Source organism: Zootoca vivipara, chromosome Z2 (assembly GCF_965207765.1).
Source record: "Zootoca vivipara chromosome Z2, rZooViv2.hap1.1, whole genome shotgun sequence".
NCBI lineage: Eukaryota > Metazoa > Chordata > Lepidosauria > Squamata > Lacertidae > Zootoca > Zootoca vivipara.
This window is the reverse complement of record NC_142585.1, coordinates 36080955-36096974: the sequence shown is the minus strand read 5'-3', so window position 1 is coordinate 36096974 and position 16020 is coordinate 36080955. Positions and strand designations below refer to the sequence as shown.

Here is a 16020-nt window from a genome sequence, read left to right as displayed (position 1 = left end):
GCCTTGTGTCAATGACATTTCCATCACTATCAGTTATTTACATTACCTGGCTAGCCATGAGGCTGAATTACATAGCCCTGCTTTTGAATCTGTGTATCCTGAAACATTCTCCCTCCCCACCTCTTCCTGTTTTTATTCCCCCAGCCTCTTTTTCCATTCTAACTCATTTTGAGTGGCAGCAAGAAAACTTAGGGAGTCATGACTTCTGTTTTAAAACACCCAAGTCCAGGCCTCTCCCTCTGACCCATGAGGCTGTCCCCAGGCAGGGCACACCCTCATACCCAAGTCATGCCTCTCAGGTGTTCTCTCAGCTTTGTTATAAGAATTTAAGGTCAGTGGCACTGTGGGTTAAACCACAGAGCCCAGGGCTTGCCTATCAGAAGGTTGACAGTTTGAATCCCTGCGATGGGGTGAGCTCCCATTGTTCAGTCGGTCCCCGCTCCTGCCAACCTAGCAGTTCGAAAGCACATCAAAGTGCAAGTAGATAAATATGTACCGCTCCAGCGGGAAGGTAAACGGCTTTTCTGTGTGCTGCTCTGGTTCCCCAGAAGCGGCTTAGACATGACCCGGAAGCTGTACGCCGGCTCCCTCAGCCAATAAAGCGAGATGAGCACCACAAACCCAGATATGTCCGCGACTGGACCTAATGGTCAGGGGTCACTTTACCTTTTAATAACAAAAGAGTGGCCAAAACCCAGATAATGCAATCAGGTAACTTGCCAGACAGGAGATAAACAATGCACTCATGATTCTGTTTTAGACCACCCCTTCTGTGATGTATGTATGATGTTTCTGGGGGTGGTCTGGAGTTTGAAGGTGGGCAATTTAAAATGTCTATATAAGGGCAGGCACAGCTTTGTTCTGGGTTCCTCCTCTTTCCTGCTTGTGGTGAGTGAGGACCTTGTTGCAACAGTTTAACAAAGATCAGGCTTAATAGCTGCTTTGCTTCTCAATTTTCTCTGATTGGCCTCTGTTATTTTCTCCTACTGATAAGGAACCCACTTTATATGGGCTCTTGGATACCCCATAAGGGAAAAATGCCAGATTTTGTTTACAACAGCTTGCCTCACAAGGACAAATGGGGTGACCTGCCCCATAGGACTACAGATTCCCCACTCCTTTACTAGAGATAGTCATTTATTTCTATTTATAAAACACTATCTTTGAAAGGTATATTTATCTCCTCTTACCCTTATCTGAGAGAAAGTCTGTTTACTCCCCAGCTCACGTGAATGTATGCTGTTTGGTAGAAGAATGTGGTATAAACGTGATTGCAGACCCTCCAACTGCCCCAATTTTCCAGAGAGGGACCCAAATGTACAGAAGCCATCTGGTTTCTGACTTGATCCTGGAATGTTCTGTTTTTCATTAGGACGTCCCTATTTTCATCAGACAGATGTTGGAGGATATGGTAGGATATTTTTATATATGTGGGAAGCCAGCTAGAGTGGCTGGCGCAACACAGTAGGACATCCCCATTTTCTTCAGATAAATGTTGGAGGGTATGTTATTGGCCTCTGTGTGGAGTGAGAGTAAAGATAATAGGAGCCAACTCCTAGGGGCCGAGGTCCCTTCGCCTCCCATAAATTATTTGAGGGGGCCAGCCCCCCCCCAAAGACGATAGGCCATGGTTTGTGCGTGTACGACTTGTGATCAATTTTGCGGTGCGGGGCTTCCCTGCCACCCCCATTATTTTATTCAAGTTGGCACCTCACCCTGAGAACTAATTTGGGAGTATCTGCAGTACCCCAAGAGAGAGACAGGGTAAGGCTCCTGGAAGTTTGAATATTGAGTTTTCGGTCCAAACTCTAGGAAATCAATGCACCATGTGGTTGATTTCCATACTTTTTACTTCTGTGTTAGGCGTTATTCTCTCTCCTGTTTTAATTCTAAGCTGTTTAGTAGGTTGGTTTGTCTGTATTATTTTGTACAAACTTGTATGGTTGGTTTTTTTTATTAAAAAAGCATTGATTTTTTTGAAAAATGCATTTATTGATACGTATTTAGTTCATAAAGTTTATACACCACTTATAAAAACAACAACAACCTCAAAGCAGTTTACAAAAACGGATAAAACAATAGAATTATCACTAAGAAAATAATTTAAGACACTCAAAAGGTTAAAATAACAATCGACTAAAAACAGATTAAATCTCGCATCATATTTCTAAACATCCAGGTGGACTTGTCTAAACATCGTTTCTCACAGGTGCCAAAAGAGAGTACAGTGCAGGTGCTTGCCTGGTATCAATAGGCAGAGCTCCGAAGCATAGGTGCTTCCAGAGTAAAAGATTTATTAGAAATGTGGAATGGGTATCATGTGGCACCTGTAATAGTGGCAATTCCACTGATCGAAGCATTCAAGTGGACACGTGATAAGACGATCTCATAGGTTGTTTCTAATATATATATTTTGAATTTTTATACTTGTTCAGTTGGTATGTTGTGATCTACCTTGGGCACAATTTTGTGGGAAAGTGGAGTACAAATAAACACATGATAATTATATTAGTGACATGGGGAGTTGGGGGTGTCTGAATACTCCAAAACAGAGAGCAGAGAACCTCAACGCTAAGGTTTGTGCTCCAGTAACAGTGTGTTCATAGGTGCTGTGCAAGGCATCTTTGCTAAAAAACACCAGGGGTGGCAGAGAGAATCTAATGCATGATTCATTCAGAACAGTATATACAATAAGATAAGCAAAAATACATATTGACAGTGTTCTCTGAGAAGGCAGATGAGGTTTTGCCAGGGGGGGGGGCAACAGGGTGGGGCTCAAGCTTAGCCATTATGCTCTTCTTCTTCTTTGCAAATCTTCTTTATGCAGCATACCAGTGTTCCATGCTTAAAGTGGTTTTAGATGTTGTTCCTTCTCCCTAGGGCATCATGGGCACTGTAGTCGTGTTGGGGAAGACTAGTAGAAAATGTCCTACTCTCAGTAACCTACATTTCCTAGCATTCTTTGGAGGAAGCCATGACAGTTCAGCAGATTAAAAAAAATATCCCAGAAGGGCCTTAGCTCAGTGACAGAAAACTTGTTTTGCAGGCAGATTATATGGAACAGACTTAGGCTCCATTTGCACTGTACATTTAAAGCTGTTTCATACAGCTTTCAACTTTCATAGCCTCTCCAAAGAAATTATGGGAACTGTAGCTTGTTAAGGGTGTAAGAGATCCATTTTCCCTTCCCAGAGCTACAGTTTCCAGAATGGTTGAGCAACCAATCCCTCTTAACTTTGGGAATTGTTGCTCTGTTGAGGGAATAGGGGAGCCTCCTAACTACTATGCACCCTTACCAAACCACACTTTCCAGGATTCTTTGGGGGGGGGGAGAATTCCCAGAGTGCTTTAACAGCTCATCTGCCTTCCAGGGGAACTCTGGGAATTGTAGTTCTGTGAAAGGAATGGGGAGTCTCAAAATTACTCTCAACCTCCTTAGCAAATGACAGTTTCCTAGAAGCTGTGGTATGAGACAGCTTTAAATGTACAGTGCAGAGGGGGCCTCAAACCAAGTCAGGCTGTTGAGCTGCCTAGCTCAGTTCTGTCTCCATTGACTAGCCTCCCTTGAAGGAGAAGAAAATCTACAGGTGGGGAAAACTGAGCCTAAGCAATGGGCTCTCTGGAGGAGAACAATGCTGCTCTTCCTTGTGCTCCTTCATTCTCTCTCTCTCTTGATGTAGTCCAGGAGGACAGGAGGAAATTCATCTTGGGCTCACTCTCCTCTCTCCACAAGGATCTCTCCTGATGCCAACCATCTCCCCTTAGCTGAACTCAGAAGGCTGCTCTCCTCCTCACTTGAGGCTATGCTGACTCTCCCGGTGTCGCCGCAGATCCACCTTGCGCTGGAAGCCCTTGCCGCAGAGCTCACAGCTAAACGGCTTGAACCCAGTGTGCTTGCGGCTGTGCGTAATGAGGTTGGAGCTCTGGCTGAAGGCTTTGCCACAGACCTGGCATTTGTGTGGCTTCTCCCCTGGAAGGCAAAGAGGAGAAGTTAAAAATATATCAGCAGCTCTAATTAGTCGTATGATCTTAGCAGCTCGAATAGTAATTGTAACTCAAAGGAAACGAGCCCAAAGTCTTACACTGGATGCTTGGTATTATTTACCTTGGAATATAGGTATAATGGATAAAATTATTTTTGACAAGGACACTCCCAAAACTCCAAAGGTGCCCACTGGCCTAAGAGGTTTGGTGAACCACTACAGGGCCCCTGGGAAGCCTGTTGTTCTTACATGCCAGGAATAACTTCAAGGCCATAAATAGCAACACTCTAGAGGTCCCAGGCCCTAAGGAAGTCAGATTAGCCTCAACCAGGGCCAGGGCCTTTTCAACACTGGCTCCGGCCTGGTGGAACGTTCTGTCTCATGAGACCAGGGCCCTGCGGGATCTGATTTCTTTCTGCCAGGCTTGTAAGACAGAGTTGTTCTGCCTGGCCTTTGGCTTGGAATCAGCCTGATCCCCTCCCCCTCTTTCCTTTTCCTTTTGTGATGGATCGTTGTATTTTAATCCTGTTTTAAGTTGTATTTTAATCAATTGTTTTTATACCTGATGTTAGCCACCCTGAGCCCGGTCTTGGCCAGGGAGGGCAGGGTATAAATTATTATTATTATTACTACTACTACTACTATTAAGGCAAGGGGGAGACCAAACTGGCTTCTCTCCTGGATGGCAAAGAAAGGAGGTCAAAAGGACTTATTATATTTTATTTATTTATTTATTTATACCCTGCCCATCTGGCTGGGTTTCTCCAGCCACTCTGGGCGGCTTCCAACAGAAAAATAAAATAAAATAATCAATTAAACATTAAAAGCCTCCCTAAATAGGGCTGCCTTCAGATGTCTTCTAAAAATCTGGTAGCTGTTTTTCTCTTTGACATCAGATGGGAGGGCGTTCCACAGGGCAGGCACCACTACCAAGAAGGCCCTCTGCCTGGTTCCCTGCAACTTGGCTTCTTACAACGAGGGAACCACCAGAAGGCCCTCAGTATCCATTAGGTCACCAACATGGCACCCGGGGGCTCCAATGTGCCTTCCAGTACCTGTTGAAGTGTGTTCAAATCCCAACTTCACCATGAAGCTCACTGGGTCATCTATTACTTTGTCTCAACCCAAACCTACCTTGCAGGGTTGTTGTGAACATAAACTGGGGAGGGGAGAAACTATGAATGCCACTTTGAGCTCCTTGGAGGAAAGGTGGGTCTATTTATGTAATAATAAACAAGTAAAAAAACAAGTATTTCACCTGCATGTGCAGGAGACACATGCTGCAATAGACACATGAGTGAAATAGGCTGAACCAGCATCTCCCCATCCCACCAGCAGAGAGGCAACTCCTCCTCTCACCTGTGTGGATGTAGGTGTGCTTTTTCATGTCTGACTTCTGGTGGAAGCGTTTCCCACAGTACTGGCAGGGGTACGGCCTTGTGTCTGAGTGGATCAGCAAGTGGGTGGAGAGGGTGGAAGAGCGTTTGAAAGTCTTCCCACACATTTTGCATGCAAAGCTTTTCTCCTGTAACAACAAGATCAAGAAATCGAGACCAAAAGTCAGGCCAGTTGTCCAGAGATGGGAAACACCAACCCTGGAAATCATGCAAGTGAATACAAGCAGCTATTGTTGGGGTTGTTTTAGTCTGCAAAACCTAAGTAAATGTTTATGTTATTTCCAGTATTGTCGTCCAGGTTTTCCTCAGGTTGAAATTGATCACATAACTAATGACATAATTAATTTTGTTTGTTTCAGTGAATAGTGACTAGCGAGAGAACAACAATGTAGGTACTTTTTGCATTTGGAACTTTTTAGTTTAGAGAAAAGGCAGGGAAGAGGTGACATGATAGAGGTTTAATGTTCAGGACAGAAAAAAAGGAAGAACTTATTCGCACAGCTCATAGTTAAACTATGGAATTTGCTCCCACAGGAGGTAGAGATGGCCACCAACCTAGATGGCTTTAAAAGAGGTCTGGATAAATTCATGAAGGATAAGGCTGTTGATTACTACTAGCCATGATGGCTATGCTTTGCCTCTGCAGTTGGAGGTAGCACTGCTTCTGAATACCAATTGCTAGAAACCACAGGAGGGGAAGAAGAAGAAGAAGAAGAAGAAGAAGAAGAAGAAGAAGAAGAAGAAGAAGAAGAAGAAGAAGAAGAAGAAGAAGAAGAAGAAGAGTTTGGATTTGATATCCCGCTTTATCACTACCCGCAGGAGTCTCAAAGCTAACATTCTCCTTTCCTTTCCTCCCCCACAACAAACACTCTGTGAGGTGGGTGGGACTGAGAGACTTCAAAGAAGTGTGACTAGCCCAAGGTGACCCAGCAGCTGCATGTGGAGGAGCGGAGATGCGAACCCGGTTCCCCAGATTACAAGACCACTGCTCTTAACCACTACACCACACTGGCTTTTGTGCTTGTATCCTGCTTGTGGGCTTACCACTGGGGTCTATGGTTAGCCACTGTAAGAAAAGGATGCTGAACTAGATGGGCTATTGGCCTGATCCAACAGGGGATTATTGTGTTCTTATGTTCTAGGTTTTCATGGAAGCCGAACAGTAGCAGAATGGAAACAGATCTGATTGTGAGAGACACGGGACAGGATGGATATCACTGCCTCCTTTCACTCCTGACCTGAGAGTGAATGTTGGCGTGTTGCTCCAGACTCACAGCGTGCCCAAACGTTTTGCCGCAGATGTCACAAGCAAAGGGTCGTGTGCCGCTGTGGGATCGTCGGACATGGACCTCCAGACCATGGGGGGTAGAAAATATCTGAGAGGCAAAGAGATGTTTTTAGAACTGTGGCAGTTCAGTCTGTCTCATGTTCTGCTTTTCCACCTCTCCTTCTCATGGAGCAGGCTTTCCCCAACATGGTTCCAGCCCCACCCCCACTGATGTTTTGGACAACAAGTCTCATTAGCCGGTAGCAGGAGACAAAATGTTAAAGCCCTTTTCCATCCACCATACCAAGTTCCCACTCTAGATTAGACCTCCTATGCACCTGCAATTTAAAAAAAAATATATTTTTAGCCATTCAGCAGCATGAATTATGCTTCATCCATTCTAGGTTATCATGGCAGCTGGGTCCATGGAGACTATGCTGCCTGTTTGCTTCTTATCTAGTCAGCCTGTAGATTGGTAAATGAGCAATTTGTTTCAATGATGTAACAACAACAACAACAACAACAACCCCTTGTGGAATTATCTCCTTACAATGAAATAGGCCCTTATATTTGTTTTCTCATGAGAGAGGGGAATGCCTTTTCTTACATCAAGATGGGGAACTTTTGGCCTTCCAAATGCCCAGCTTCAGACCTTTCTAGCCCAGATGGTCATTAGATGAGCTGGGAACCTGGAAATGTGATCCTGAGCTTGGTTGTTTCCTCATTCTTCCCAATTCATTTTCCTTTTGTGTCATGTCTTTTTAGACAAATGGTCATTAAGCCTCCGTGGGAGCCTCTCTTGGCCAAATGGTGGGAAAAAATATTTAAATAAACTCCCATCAGCCCCAGCAGGTATGGCCAAGGATGATGGAAGTTGTAATCCAACATCAGAAGGGCCACGGATTTCTCACCTGTGGTCCACGGGGAACTCACCTTGCTACAGATCACACAGTGGTATGTCTCCATGTCCGGTGAGAATCTCAGGCTGTAGTCAAGGGGTGGCTCTGAGGCTGGGAGGAGGTGGCTCTCATACAGGCTAACGGAATGTTCCAGAAGGGTAGAAGAGATTGGCCTGTAGCTGTATGGAGGACGGAAGGCACTCCAAGCAAAATTGGGCTTGTAAAAGGTGGCCACACTTTCAACTGAGCCACTGTCTTTGGATTTCAGAGCTTGGACAGGCATCTCTGAGGTGAAATAGGATGAATCAGATTATCAGCCTGCTTGTAATTTACTTTTTTTGAACCATCAAGGGCTGTGGGGAGCATTTTTCAGCCCTAGGGCCACATTCCCTTCTAGGCAATCTTCCCGGGGCCACATTCCCTTCTAGGCAACCTTCCCAGGGCCACATGCCAGTGGCAAGCATGGCCTGAGGCAAAAGTGGATGGAGCCATACGTGCAGTGCTTTTTTCCTGGGGGTACGCAGGGGTACGCATACCCCTAAACATATTGTGAATCTTTGTACTTTTGTTCATTTACTGTATTTACTCCCCACAGCCCCTGATGGTTGATTTGAACTATAAAATGGTGGTTTTCTTGAGTCAAAATGAAAGTGCCTCTAAACATCATTATTTTTAGAAAATAAGCACTGCATACATGTAAATTTTATCTTTGTAGATGCAAAGAAGCACACACACCCTCTCCATCCTCCACCGAGGCAAACAAGGGCATATTCCAGCCAGGGGAAAACACTTGAGGTACAAAACAAGGGTTTAAATCAGCAGGACAGAAAGACTGTTTTAAACTCATTTTCCCATCAATACTTCTTCCTACAAATCCTAAAAGCAATGGTGCAAATTTGACCACTGGGCAATGCTGATGTGCAGCTAAACAGAGCATCACATGCACTGTTTCATTTTGACCCCCAGGGTTTCCAGCTCAGTGGGGCTTTCTCCCAGGCAAGTGAGTACAGGACCACAGCCTAAGTACTGTATGTGAATATTGGAAGCTGCACCCTGGACTTACATACGATAGGGAAGACAAGGGGCACAGGGACACTCTATCCAGCAAGTTCAGCACTTTCTCTTCTCAGACCTTTCCACCCAAGCTGAACTGGGAACTTGATCCTGAGCTTGGTTATTTCCTCTTCCCAATCAGTTTTCCTTTTGTGCTGTGTCTTTTTAAATAGTGATCTGGCTGCTGCCCTGGGAGCCCCCCCCTTTACACACACACACACACACACACACACACACACACATTATTTTAAACAGAAGAAGACCACTGATTCTTACCCAGCCTGCTCACCTGATATTGGAGGCCCTGACCCTGTTCTGGTCATACTGTGGGTAGGGAGGACATACTCTTCTTTGACTCCTTTGGGCCCATTTCCATCTTTTGGAGCAGGGCATTGTGGGCAACCAGTGCTGAGGGCCTCGCTCTCCTTGGGGATGTTGTGGCCGTGAATAACTGTGATCAGAATGCAGGCAATAGTTTTATTTATTAAACTCGAGACCATCTGCATGGGAAGTGGATGCTCTGCTGCTAAGCTACAATCCTTAGCAGCTGGCACAACCCAGTCAGATGGGTGCCATATAAATATTAATTATTGTTAGTACTGTTACTATTATTATTATTATTATTATTATTATTATTATTAGGTGATCCACAAATCAAACAAATAAATATAGTGTCACTATGATTAAACATTGGAGGCTTTTGCGTAACCAGCGTGGTTCCTAGATGACCCAGAGTTGTCTGACCCACCTGCAGTGGAGGGCACAACTGTTGCTGGGTCCCATTTCGGCACCAGGAGACCGTCATCCACAACTCGGTACTGGTGATAAGAGTGTGCCTTCTTACTCTTCACTAAGAAAGACCTTGGCATTTCCTGTTCACCTGGAGAGAACAGATCCAGAAAGATTGTAAAACCAGAATTACACATTATTATTATTATTATTATTATTATTATTATTATTATTATTATTACAGTGGTACCTCGGATTACATACCTGATTCATTCTGGGTTGCAGTACGTAACCCGAACAACCGCGAAAGCGCGCTTCTGCGCAGAACGCTTCTGCATATGCTCGCACGGTGAACCCGGAAGAAAACGCTTCCGGGTTCGCCAAGTACGTAACCCAAAAAGTACGCAACCCAAAGCGTACGTGACCCGAGGTATGACTGTATCATCATCATCATCAACAACAACAACAACAACAACAACATCAGTGTTTTTTTCTTTAAAAAAGTTTAGGGGTACTCTCATTTTCCTACTCATTTTGGAATACTGCCCCTCAATGAGGCCAAACTAAGATTCACAAAATGCTTAGAGGTATGGTGCCGCTGTGTCTCCCCCAGAAAAAAAGCACTGATCATAATAAAAATCACATGTGTGGATAAACGGCAGTGGGTGACACAAGTGGTCCCTGATGCATTCCATAATGTTATGCAAATTTTATTTGCTGCTGCTACTACGGTACTACTACTACTAATGTTTCCTCCCATCTGCTCAACCTGAACTCATGAAAAACCAACCCTGGGAAAACAACTAGCCTAGGGACAATGCAAGCCTGCAACTTGAACATGTGTGCAATAGCACTTTCCTCTCCTGCAATTGATTCCCAGTAACTTTTATTCAGAGGCATGATGGCTCTGACAGAGGCAGTAGAACATAGCCACTGTGGCTAGTCTTGTGCTCGTTGTTTAATAATAAAATAAATAAATAAATAAATAATTTATTATTTATACCCCGCCCATCTGTCTGGGTTTCCCTAGGCACTCTGGGCAGCTCCCAATCAAATGTTAAAAAAAAAACACCAATACAGTATTAAACATTAAAAACTTCCCTAAGCAGGGCTGCCTTCAGATGTCTTTTAAAAGTAGGGTAGTTGCTTATTTCCTTGACATCTGATGGGAGGGCATTCGACAGGGCAGCCATCCAAGTGAATGCCCACCTCTGCCTTCTGTGGGAGCAAGTTTTATAGTCTAACTATGCACTGCATGAAGGACTTTCTTTTTATCTCTTCTGAATCCGCCAACATTCAGCAGAGAGAGAGAAAAACCTTTTTCTGTCCACTTTCTCCTTGCCATGCATATTTTTATAAACTTTTATCGTGTCACCTGTTACTCGCCTTTTCTCCAAACTAGAGAGTCCCAATCGCTGCAATATTTCCTCACAGAGGAGTGCCCTTCCTGAACCTTTTCCAACTCTGCAACATCCTTTTTGAGAAAAGTCACAGAATAGTGCCCTGATTGAGATTCATTACTAAGGGAGTGATTAATTCTTTAGAGGAATCTCTGTGCAAAGAGCCAAATAACAGTACATCGGCCACAAATTTAGGCACAAGAGATGATTGTCTATTGAAAACTTCAGGAATTATTTCTAATTTTGCATCCGTACATATACATTAGCCATATGCAAAGTTTATACAAATCTGTGCCCTCTTTTCTGGAGTGCCAAAAGTCCTCCCTGGACACTGCATAGCTCTTATTTCCCACATACTTCATAAAATATGCGCAAGCAAATCTCTTCTCGCCCCCTCCACCCGCTGCCTTGTGATAAGTAACATAATCCATGGAAGAACCTCAGGGTAACATACTGGAAGGCAATCAAGTAGTCTCTCATTTGCATGGTTGTTTTGCATTTTCTCCTCCAATTGCTCCGTTCAGTAACCGTACAAACAAATGTTATATTTTGCCTTGGGGAATATGTACTCAATCCAGGCTCTCAAGATTCTCTGCTCCCACCACTCCTGTCTCCCAGGTCTGTTTAACTGTAAAGATATTTTAACTGCCCTTGGGTCAATATGGATTGTAGCCAACGTAGACATCGTTCACATTGTACATTGAAAGCACTTTTACACCAGTTCAGACACTCATGGCTTCTCCCCCAAAATGCTGGAAGCTGCAGTTTGTTATACTCTGACAGAGGCCTGTATTCCCCCCTCAGACCTAAAATTTCAATAATTTCCTAGGAAGAGGGGTTGGGAACGGTAGCTCTGGGACAGGAAATGGGGTCTCCTAGTAGAAAGTTAACAAACTCCGGCTCCCAGAATCCATGACTGCTTAATTTGGCAATGTATGGTGTGAACAGTGGCGTAGTAATTGGGGGGGGGCACACCGCCCCGGACAGCAGGCTGGGCGGGGGGCAGCAGGCTGTATGGGGCTGACCACCTCTGATGGCCGCCGATGCCACTGCCACGCGAAGCCGCCACCGCCATGGAGGAGAAGCCTTGACATAAGCGAGACTGCCTCACTCCGTGGCTTGCTCGTGGGGTTTGTCACGTCACCGCATCGCATGCCTCCTCCTGTGTGCGCATGCGCCACGTGCCGTGACACGTGTGTGATGCATGCACACGTTGGACACCCAGCCCCGCGGCGGGGTGCCTTCGCGTTTGCCGCCCCGGGCAGCCAGGCGGCTAGCTACGCCGCTGGGTGTGAATATGCATTCTACTCAGAGTAGACCCACTGGAATGAATAGACCTAAATCAGTCATGTCCATTAATTTCCATAGGTTTACTCTGAGTGGAATTAACATTGGATACAGCCCTACATTTTGAAACAGCCCCCAATATGGTTAATTTTTGTTGGCTTGTATTTGGTGTGTGTGTGTGTGTTTAAATATTATAGCTCATCTTTCATCCAAGGATCTCAATGTGGTGTACATGGTTGTTTCTTCCCCCAACCCCTTCTTCCATTATATCCTCTCAACAACCCGGTCAGGTAGGTTAGGCTGAGACATGGCACTCAAAGGCACATTCTCGCCCTGTCTAGCAATTGGCCTAGCAATTCACAATTCTGGCTGTTCCCCACCCAAAGTGTGAGAAAGACAAGGAGCACAGATTGTGGGCGAGTGTGGTTTTTTGAGAGAGAAAAGATACTACAATATCATAGCACATAATTGAGAATTTATCTGTGACAGGAGATCATCTATGGTATGATAAGCAACAAAATTTAGTGTTGCTAAGTCTTGATTTGGCAGGAGAAGAGAGCTAGTGTGCTGGGAAGATTCAAGAACAATCGAAGAAACATTTAAACATTTCAGTGTAGTGTAGTATAGTATTGTATCAAAATAACTTTTTAATTGCAGAATATGGATAGCTATTTCTTCAGAATGAGATACGGCAAGCTCATACCTCTCATTGAGTTTGTATACATACAAAGGTACATATGTAAGAGGCTCATTTATAATTATATTTTGGAAATGATTCATGTTCTTATGTAGCTGCATTGTTTTATACTTTCTGGGTGCCGCATCTGGGCTGCACCCACACAAAAGTACCGAATTCCTACAAGTGTGGAATAAGTATTATGCGGCATCTGTAACAGGGCCAGTGTTCTACGTTGTTATAAATCAATGTTATCTACGTTATAAATCAGGAGTTTTTGTTTGTTTGTTTGTTTTCCATTGTATTTCTTATCAATAATAAAAAGGTGTGTCGTGAACAAATATTTATTCTGAAAGTATGGCCCAGATAAAAAAAGTTTGAGAACTATTATTATTCTTATTATTATTATTGGGTTGCCTTTCACACATATGTCTCAAAGCTATTTACAGTCACATCATAAAAAAGTTTTTAAAAATATTTAAAACTAAAATGGTTTTAAAAGCAGTATGCACAAAACCACAACTGAAAAGCAGTATGCACAAACCAAAACCTGAAAATATAATTTATAACCAATATAAAATGAGCAGAAAGAGACCTTTTCGTTTTGCACTGAAATCCTCTGACTGAAAACTGTTCAGTGGGGATTACTCACAGCTATTGACTAAAGGAGTGCAGCCTCAATTCTCTTCCAAATTTCTTTACAATAGGTTAGGGTTGCAATTCTTCACCTGCTTTCCTGAGACTGTCAAAAGGGGTTGTTCTTCCCAGTACCATTCTAGCAGTCCATCATAGTTTCCCAATAATTCCATAGTATGGTTTATAAAATCATAGAATTATAGAGTTGGACTGGACCAAGGGTACATCAAGTCCAACTCCTTGCAATGCTTTCCATTAATTATTTTGTTATTTAATGGTTTTTCCCAAGCAGTAAAACTCAGGGATATTAGGTTATTTGTTTAAATGAAGAATCAACCTTATTTCTCCTGTGCTAACAAGGCTTATCCCTGGCCAGAAACATCTTGGGACAGTTGAGCAAAGTCCCAACTAATTTTATTGCATTTACTGTATATCCCATCTTTTTCTCCAATTTGCTCAAGGTAGCCTACACAGTTCTTCTCCGGCTCTTAATTTAATCCCCACAACAACCCTGTGAGGTAGGTTAGGCTGGGAGGCAGTGACTGACCCAAGGTCACACCTATTGAGCTTAATGGCTAAGTTGGGATTTGAACCCTGGTCTCTCCCAGGTTCTAGTCTGAAACTCTATACTACACCAATTCTGTACACAGGGCGGACCCATTGAAATCTATGGCTTGGAACCTACTAAGTCCTCCTCAGAGTTACCTACATAAGTTGTGTCCATTAATGTCAATAGGTCTCCCTCTTGAGTAGGATTGAAGGTAGATTTAACCCAGTGTATAATTATAGAATCATAGAATTGTAGAGTAACCCCACTTACCTGGGAGTCAGCCTCACTGAATTTGGTATTTGTCACAAGATTTACACACCTCTTGATTGTAATAATATCTCAAAACAGTTTAGAAAAAGTATAAAATAATATAAATACCAGTTAAAAAAGAGATTATGTTAAAAACAGGTTAAGCTAAAAAACAACAACACCCACCTAGATTAAGATACATGCCAGCTTTCTACATGTCTGAATAGGCTTGCCCAAACAAAAATGTTTTAATGCAGGTTCTTTCTAGAGTACAGTGAGGGCACCTACTTGAGGTCAGCTGGCAGGGTGTTCCAAAGTGTGGGTGCAGCCACACAAAAGTACCAAATTCCTACAAGTGTGGAATAAGTATTATGCGGCATCTGTAACGGCCAGTTCTGCAGATCGAAGCGGTTGAGTGGGCATATATGGGGTAAAGTCATCTTGCAGGTAAACTGGTTCCAAGTTGTTCTGAGTTTTATACATATACTGAATGGCAACACCTTGAACTTGGCCTGGTATCAAACTGACAACCAGTGCAGGTCTCTGAGCAGAGGTGTCGTATGCTGAGAGGGTCTCGGCAATTGGGCTGCGGCTTTTTGCAATAATTGCCGCTTCCGAATCCAATGCAAGGGCTCTACTGAACTCAGCAGGGCTTTTTTTTCTTTTTCTGAGAAGACATGGTTAAGATTACACTGCAAGTTACTTAATTCCATAGATTTCAATGGGGTCCACTCTGAGTAGAACCAACATTAGCTCTCACCCATAACTTAAAACCCCCCACCATATAGTAACTTTTATCTGCGACCCTCTTCTAGCACAGCTTTTCAGAAGATTTGGTTTCTGTTACGTCAATACAAGATTTAACCTAGCTCTTAGAAGTGAACTGTAGGTCCTACTCAGTGTTGGTCCTCCTCAGAGTAGATCCATTGAAAAATGTGGACATGACTTAGGCCCGTTAATTTCAGGGGGCTACTCATAGCTGTCAAGTTTTCCCTTTTCTCGCGAGGAATCCTATTCAGCATAAGGGAATTTCCCTTTAAAAAAGGGGAGAACTTGACAGCTATGGGGCTACTTTGAGTAAAACTTTGGATACAATCCTTTTTAAAATTATTATTATTAATAATGAAGGGGGGAAATCACCTGTTATTGCAGAATGGCTGAAAGCAGACTTGTTTTCTTTCCTCAGGGACGATCCTCACAGTGAAGTTTCCTTCTCTATAACTTTTCCACAATCTTGTTGTCAGCTGAAGTTAGATACATCTCCCTCTTTCTTCCTCTGTTTCCCGTTCTTCACTTTACCTCATTCCCCTCCCTGATTTTTCAATCTGATTACTCATGTCAAAATCTGGTGGTGAACCAGGCAGCCAATGAGGAACTAAACCCCTTGACAGCATTTGCTTATCAAAACCTCCCAGGCTTCATAAACTTGAAGAGAATATTGTGTTGCTCAAGTCCAAGAAGCGACACCCTTTCGCAGACGGTTGGTGACTTTTTATTTTTTATTTGGCAGAGTGTTCTTTCGAGATACTGATTTTTTTTAGAAATGGCAAAGGAAAATATAATTTGCCCAAGCATACACGGCTGAAAAACACGCTGGGCTTTGTGTAGGAAAAGTAATATTGCTATTTTTTCACTTAGGTCATTTATGCTAAACTCATGTCAGTCATGATGAATTTATTGGGTGGCTTTACAAAATCCATCCATTTCCTCAGACCCCCCCCCCCAACTCCATAACTGGCAATGTGGGGAATTACAAAAATACCGCCCTGCCCTTGCAAAGCTGTTAGGTTACTGAAATAATAAGAACATAACTAGAGCTCTGCTGGATCAGGCCAATGGCCCATCTAGTACAGCATCTTCTTCTCACAGTGGCCAGCGAGGAACTTGTAGGAAA

The 16020-nt window shown here is 43.5% G+C and overlaps 1 protein-coding gene across 1 annotated transcript; it reads right to left on the bottom strand.

Moving 5' to 3' along the window:
• Positions 1-1978: 1978 nt before the first annotated feature.
• On the bottom strand, positions 1979-15449 carry GFI1B (growth factor independent 1B transcriptional repressor). The gene is made up of 7 exons (XM_035102216.3): positions 15267-15449; positions 9348-9479; positions 8889-9050; positions 7581-7831; positions 6619-6756; positions 5343-5508; positions 1979-3970 (listed from the first exon to the last, which is right to left on the bottom strand). Exons 2-7 carry the CDS (start codon positions 9466-9468, stop codon positions 3792-3794), a joined length of 1017 nt encoding a protein of 338 aa, XP_034958107.1. The 5' UTR covers positions 9469-9479; positions 15267-15449; the 3' UTR covers positions 1979-3791.
• Positions 15450-16020: the final 571 nt, after the last annotated feature.